This window comes from Arachis ipaensis, chromosome B06 (genome assembly GCF_000816755.2).
Source record: "Arachis ipaensis cultivar K30076 chromosome B06, Araip1.1, whole genome shotgun sequence".
In the NCBI taxonomy this organism is placed as follows: domain Eukaryota; kingdom Viridiplantae; phylum Streptophyta; class Magnoliopsida; order Fabales; family Fabaceae; genus Arachis; species Arachis ipaensis.
The window spans coordinates 589334-596989 of NC_029790.2; the positions used below are offsets into that span (position 1 = coordinate 589334).

Here is a 7656-nt window from a genome sequence, read left to right on the forward strand (position 1 = left end):
CCGATATATACGATATCCGATCTGATCCGATGATTTTAGTATGGATCGGATCGAAATTTTGGCCATATCAAATCCGATCTGATCCGCGTTCAACCCTAACCAACGTGGTTCTTTGATTTATGATATATCTCTCCATTCATGGAGTTTGTTGAGCTTAAAATGTATAAGAACCAAAAAGCATACATAACCCCACTTTACATTATGATGAAATTTAGCATTAGTTATATAAAATTTAATTTCAAGCAACAAATATTGGACTCCAGATCACTTTGTCAAGGTGATCATTGGAAATCGTTGAACTAATTTTTAGGTTGATTTAGTCTCACTAAATTTAAATGCGGTATTGAATTATGTTTTGTGTTTATTAGTTGTATTATAGGTAATATTGTGAAATTCAGACCCCACTAGTTTTTATTTATATATAGAACTATACTCTTTTACTATTTTTTTAACAGTGATTATGAAACCGAAAGAAAAAATCTATTTAACTATTTAAAATATTTCATAAAAAAGGTTTATATATATTTTTTCACATCACGTGGATTATTTAAATCTAGTTATTAAAAATATTATCCATTAGAACATAGCATCAAATCAGGTTGCTACAATGTCACACTATGCTTATACAAATTATTGTGCTTTATTAATTGCTCCAGTCTTTATCAAGATGTCTAATGATGATTTAGATTTCTTTAGAATTTGGCCTTTCATTTTTTAATGAAAATAAAATAAAATTTATTGTGTATATTCCTTACCAAGTATGTGTTCATTTTTTTAATCTTTAATCTCTTTTTAAGAAAAAGATTTAATTCGAAATGAGTTTAATTTTAATATAGTAAAAATATAAAACATTTTATATATTTGTCTAATTATATCTGTTATTTTAGATGATCAACAACAAAAAATTATTTTTACTGATGCATGATTGAATGTATGTATATTTCATACTGTTACCAAATATATCTTAAATTTTTTTTAACACAGTTAGCTCAACACAAAAAGTGGAGCAGAATGAAGGATAACAAAAAAACAAAACATAAATATAAATAACAAGTTGTAATCCGTAGTCATTTCCGGCATTGCCATCAACAACCAAACGGATCAACTCCACACCATTCCTTGTAACTCAAGAAGGACGGAATCTTTACTCCTTCAACACTTGTCTCAACTCTCTGAAGACTCTGCTATTCCGCTCCAAATATATCTTAAAAGTTACCAAATATATCTTAGAAGTTAAGCAATGTTACAAAAATGCATGCTTGATTTTTCTTCAACAGGGATGCTGCAACCGATCACTACCTTTTGTATTGCAATTGCTATGCATATGTACAAGTCTTCTTGATATTGCTAACTGATAATGATTGTGATTTTAAAATGTGAAAAAATGCTAGGGGATTAAACAATTTGGAGAAATAAAGAGATACAAGTTTAGGCTATAAATCTTAGAACAAGTGTTTTATAACACTAATGTGACTAAAGCTTTCCATGGGAATAAAATGTGTCATTTATGACTTAAAAAGAATTAAGGTATGCATAAATCTGTGAAATATTCAACATATTAAACATCATATCCTGTAATATTCAGAGACTATGTCAATGTTTTGCTAATTCAATTACATAACAGAAAAAAAGGGGGAAATGAACAATGAAAAGAAGAAAAACATATGGTTACCATGTACAACACCACCATTACATACAAGAATCACCCTCACATTCATGACCATCCTCCTCCTCCTCCTCCTCCTCCTTCTTTGTAACTACACAAATCACCAAAAAGACTGCTAAATCATGAAGGAGCAATGCCACACCATGTTTTCCTTCATATATTCTCCCTCGGTCCATCGTTAACCGTCAACCGTCGCTGACGGTTATTAGGGACGGAGGTAGTATATGATGAAACATCATAAGTACTGCAGAATCTTCAAGAGGCTCAATGACCATTTTTTCCTTTTGATGAGAAGAATCTACTAAAACCCCTTGCATGTTTCTCTGGTGTAGTAGTTGAGGAGGCTGAAGAAGAAGATGCTGATTTTGTAGGCCTGTGGTTTGATTGCATAGATTGGAAGTTTGACTCATTATCTGAGGGGCTATATAAAGTATTGGTGTAATGCAAAGGGGACTCAGCACCTTGTCTTTGCACAAAGCCAGAATTAGCAGTGTCCATTTCAGCATGATCTTGAAGATTTGGGCTATGAGGAGCATGACCATTATGCTCTGTGTAGCCTTCAACCTTTTGACTTCTCTCATTGTATGGAGACACCATTGGTGGCTCCATTTGAGGGTGCAAAGACTTCAATTGTTTGCCAAGAAGAAATATGGTTTCTTGACACTCAGCTAGCTTTTCAGCAGCAGCAGCCAACTCTCTCTCCTGGGATAACAGAGAATTTAATCCAAGATTAACATATTGAAAGGAAACCGGATTTCAGTTATCGAGTGATTTTGTCGATAAAACAGATTAGGTTAATTTTGAAGGAGAAGTTAACATGTCTTTTTTGCACTATTTGGCAACATCAAAGTGTCAAATTACACATTTTGAAAGTTTCAGGCGTATAGGCGCATGAAGCAAAAGTTTCTAACTTCTTTGATTAATACTAAAAGTTTCCCAAATTTATGCATTTTTCATAGAATAGGCAAGAAGATGCTAAATAAAGCATGGAAACTTCTTTTGATTGGAATTATAGCCGTACCTGCTTGTTCTTAAGTTCATTATCAGCGGCTGCGCTTTCACTCCTAACAAAGAGAGTAACACAGGAATTAGAAATTAGAAACAACTTGAGAGATTCAATGACAACGAATTCTTGAAAAACATGTGTAGTAATTTAGTGTTGCCAAGCAAAACAATACACCATGTTACTTAGATCAGCTTAAACACAAATGCAATAAGCAGGATGTGCACATGTTCATGATATACTATATGAAAAGGGATGAGTGTCTAACCTTTGTAATTGCTCCTCTAGCTCCTTGGACTTGGCCAAAGCTGCTTCATGACCCTTCTTTTCCTCTCTCAGTTCATTTTCCAGAGTTTCCATCTTTGCACGCAGATGATTTAGTTCGGTTTCAAATTCCTGGGCGCGTGCTTCAAGTGACCTGTATGACTCTGCCATACATTTCAGTTGTGTCTCCGCCAAGCTGTTTGATCTTTGAGCAGAAGTCAGTTGTGACTTAACTTCAGCTAGAAGTTGCTCTGTCTCTTGCAATTGAGATTTTGTGGTTTCAAGACTTTCAACACATTTTGACAGATCTGCTACAGCCTTCTCTTTCTCGGACTTCAGTTCTTCAAATTCCTCAATCGTGATCTTTTGTGCTGCAACATTCGATTCATAACCTGAAATCGGATTTCCGTCATCAGGGACCTCAGGATCAGAACAGGGATTAAGAATATCGGAATGACCATTCTGATATCTCTCTCCTTTCGAATCATTCTGAACTAACTTATTTTCCGGCAAAGCAATCTTATCTATACAATCAGGACTGTTAGTTTCAGCTTCTGTACCCTTGTAACCAAGGATATTGATTCTGAATTCACTTGCTTTAGCTAAAACATAAGACAGATCAAGAACAAACTGTGGCAAGGTTGCTTTATTGCTTGTAACTTTATTAAAGGTGGCGGAGAACTCCTCCAGCTTTCTGCTTATTCCATCTTCATCGGAAGATATCTCATGAACCGTCGTAGCTTCTCTGCCTAGAAGCAAGACAAAATCATGAATCTGAGAGAAGGCAGCCTCTAAATCTGAGCTTATCTGCTCATACTCTGTAGGTTGCTCAGACGAAATGAGTTCTTTTTGGGTACTTGAGCCAGCATCTTCATGATTATCCTGCTTCTCACATGGAGTCTCAGAAGGCTTAACATCCTTAGAGATAACAGCTTCAGGGTCCCGAACTGAAGTGTTGGGTGCATCTTCAAGAACACGTTTAACTTCTTCCAGGATCTTCGCTATATCAGCATCATTTGACATGGACTCAAAAATAGAAAATATTTTTGATTGGACCTCTGCAAACAACAAACCATCAACATTAGACTTTGGATCAGGTTCTGGCAACACTGCATCAGAAGATACTTCATTTGGTGATGGAGTCGAGCCACTCTTATTTTCCGAGGTATCATCTTTACCGGTACTGACTTCTGACACATCATTAGTCATAACTTCAGTCGTCTTATCAATTGAAGGAACTGAAACTGTGGCATCTACGTTAGAGTCATTTGATAACCGAGCCAGCTTCTCCACCTCCAAAAAGTCATCCATTAGCTCCAATTTCTTACAGGCTTCAGATTTGCTAAACTCATCAGTGCTCTTCTCTTTTGGGAATTGTTGGGATAGCTCGGATATTACCGCTGTAGACCAAGATTCAGCACAACTTGCAGCATCATCAATTCCATCTTCAGACATGGAGATCAAACTCGGTGCATAGCTTGCATTGCGCCCGTAAATGTTTTCAGGGGTTATATGGATGGTAGATTTTGGAGATCCTTTTTGTTGATTACTTTGCGCTTCCAATAATTGAAGTTTGCTTAGTGTTTTAGCACACATACTCCTTGAGGCCTGCAATTCACTGTTACGTTTTGCCAAAGCTTCTTTGAGCATCTTTGTCTCTTCTTCCATTGTCAATAAGCGCTCTGTAAGGAATTCGTTATCCTTCTGGAATTTCTGTACATTCTCAAGGGAGAATTCGGGCACAGGAGACATATGAAGACTAGCAGGTTTGACGGGAGACTTCCTTAATCGACTTTCTCCATAATCTCTACCAAGATTCTCAACCTCTAGTTTCATTTGTGCAAGAGCAGCTGGTCCAGGTAACTTCTTCCGCACAAGACCACGTAGTCTTTGGCATTCTGCCTCCAATTTAGTAATTTTTTTAACACCCTCCAGGTGCTGCTTATTAGCAACTTCTGCTGATCTCATACTCATGTTCTTTTCTTCATTGCGAATCTCGAGCTCTTTGGAAATGACATGGATTTCATACTTAAGAGAACTGATTTCTCTTTCGCATGATTCTATGTTGCCCTTAAGATGCTCAATTTCAGCCTCAGCATTAGCTTTTTCTTCACTCAATTGGATTATCATGTTAGAACGCTCCTGCAGGGTTCTTGACAAAGCCGCATTTTCAGCAGCGGACCTCAGGAGTTCTTGTTCAAAGCTGGCTATCTTTGCCTCAAGCTCACCCTTAATCTTGTCAAGTTGCTTGGTTTTTGTGAGAGCGACTTCCTGTATTTTCTGTTCATGTTCTTCCTTCAGGTTTCTTATCTGCCGCATGCACTCCTTAAGAGCACCATCCAATTGTGATGCATGGTCCTCAGCAGTGAGTTTTGAGAGAGTGACAGTTTCCAGATGGTTCTTCAATGCCAAAGCTTCGGCTTCAGCCTTTTCCCAGCCTGCAAAAATTCAATATGGCTTCAATTGCAAGATCCAAAAACTACTTCATATTATGGCATACTTTTTTGAGTTTATCATTTATTCTATGTAATAGAATCATCAAAGGCTCAAAGCCGCATACCTGAAACAGCTTCTTCGGCTACTTTAGCATGCTGTTTTACCAAGCTCTCCTTGGTATTTATCTCCGAGTTCGCCGCCGACAGCTTTTCATTCAAGTCTTTGATCTCATCCTCCAATGTCTGAATTTTTTCTTCACATGTCTTCACTTGATCTTCTAAACCAGTCAGATGCGTGTACGACTCTACCGAGATTTGGACATAGTTTGGCTTCTTGTAACTCTCCTATTAGCACAAGCGAAGGCAACAAAACCAAATGAATGACTTTAATGGCATTGCTAAATCCACAAAAACCAATTTATCAAAGTAAAGGTCCTAGAGAAACACATACAGGATGCTAAGGGATAGAAAAAAATTACAATGATATGAATGAATGCTGAGAATCCAATTACCAAAAACTAAGCAGCCAAATCAATTAAACTCAAAAAAATTCCTCAAGCACAAAATAAACATTCCATTTTTCTGAAGTGCCAATGAATATTATATATATACCTGATTAGCCTCAGATGATGCACTAGCAGAATCCAATGCTGCTGCTGCTTTCTCAAGCACAGCCTTGTCAGATGATTTCTTCTTCCATGGCCACCGCCGGTCCATTGAAAACTACAGACACCCTTTTAGAAACTGAAACACAAAATTCAATTAGAATCAAAATGAGGCCATTCTGTTTTCACCTTCACTGCATCACACTACCAAATTCAAATAAAACATGCTATTCACACAAAATTCATCAGTTAGAACAAAAAACAAAGCCATCTTTACTAATCACACAAACAACATTGTAATCCAGAATCAACAACAACAAAACCAACAACCCCACCCTTTGACAAAATGGTAATCACTCACTCTCACAAAGAACATCCAGGTTCCGTTTTCCAACACACAAGTATACAGTAAAATTGTTTTGCACAGTGTTGGATAGTGTCGGTAGTGAAGGCTCACACATACACACACACACACACACGAAATTGATTAGGGAAAAAAAAAAGTGTCAACATAGCACATCAAAATGAAGCCCTTTTTTTTTTTTTAAATGGGTCCCCTGATTGACACAATTTTACTATTTTTGAGAAGATTTGGCATTTCAGAAAAACAGTAAATAGTAAGAAACATAAGCCAAACAACAATTTAACTAGAGTATCTATCAAACCACGATCTCCAAGATCTAACCGCTGCAACTTCCTCCATTGATAAAAATTTCATAACATCATCAATAGAAGAATTGAATTAATAGAAAAAAAAAATCATTTATTTCTTTATTTACATATCACAAGTGATTGGTTGCAATGGAAGTGGACTGTTATTCAGCTTAACTTTACCAATTTAAGAAAGAGTTTAATTTTAATTAATCTTACTGTGAGAGCAATGTTGAAAATTAAAATAATTAATGAAAGTAATGATTTTGCTTTTGTAGACAAGCTTCTGTAGTGGCTCAAATTAGATCCAAATTAATATAATTGAAGGAAAAAATTGTCCCTTTTCATTTTTCAAAAAAGTTCGAGGCTGCATGGAACAAATCCGAGGAAGTTTGCTGGGGAAGTGAATGGTGGTGAAATTGAACAAAATACGGTGTCGTTTTGAGTAATTAAGCACAAAAAAAGCAACATTGGAAGCACTGGTTGAACACGGAGTCACCGACACACAGAAATTAAGTTAGAAAGCAAAAAAATAACAAATAAATGACGGTGAATGGAAACGAATAAGTTAGGGAAGTGGGAACAGAAATGAACACCACAAAAAGTGAGTGACTTTGCAAATGAAACGAAATAAATTAGAAAACTTGAATGAATAATCAGTTAATAAGGGAGAAAAATCTTAAGGGGAGAGAGAGTTGAGAAGAGCATCAATGGAAGAAGAAGAAGAAGAAGAAGAAGAAGACGACGAAGAAGAAGAAGGGTGTTGGAGTGAGAATGCAGGTAATTACCAGAGGAGAATGTTGGTGGTTATGTTGTGAAACAGAGAAGAGTGACAATGGGGTTTGTTATTGCTGTTATTGTAGAGAGAGAGAGAGACAGAGAGAGAAGGAAGAAGAAGAGGAGGAAGAAGAAGAGAGAGAGAGAGAGAGAGAGGTGGGTAGGCTAAGATATTGGGAATTAGGTGGCCATCTTAGAAAGCTAAAATGGCCTTTTAACCCAAACACCATATCATAATAATTTTTTTTTTTTTTG

At 36.4% G+C, this 7656-nt stretch overlaps 1 protein-coding gene across 2 annotated transcripts; it reads right to left on the bottom strand.

The window, feature by feature from the left end:
• On the bottom strand, nucleotides 1513–7594 carry LOC107645304 (filament-like plant protein 4). 2 transcript variants are annotated; one of them, XM_016349296.2, is made up of 6 exons: nucleotides 7413–7594; nucleotides 5981–6112; nucleotides 5494–5713; nucleotides 2938–5371; nucleotides 2688–2730; nucleotides 1513–2368 (listed from the first exon to the last, which is right to left on the bottom strand). In XM_016349296.2, the coding sequence occupies exons 2-6, from the start codon at nucleotides 6083–6085 to the stop codon at nucleotides 1931–1933; spliced, it is 3240 nt and encodes a 1079-aa protein (XP_016204782.1). In that variant the 5' UTR covers nucleotides 6086–6112; nucleotides 7413–7594; the 3' UTR covers nucleotides 1513–1930. The 2 variants fall into 2 exon arrangements, with proteins under 2 accessions (XP_016204782.1, XP_016204783.1); XM_016349297.2 differs by lacking the exon at nucleotides 7413–7594 and adding an exon at nucleotides 6335–7379.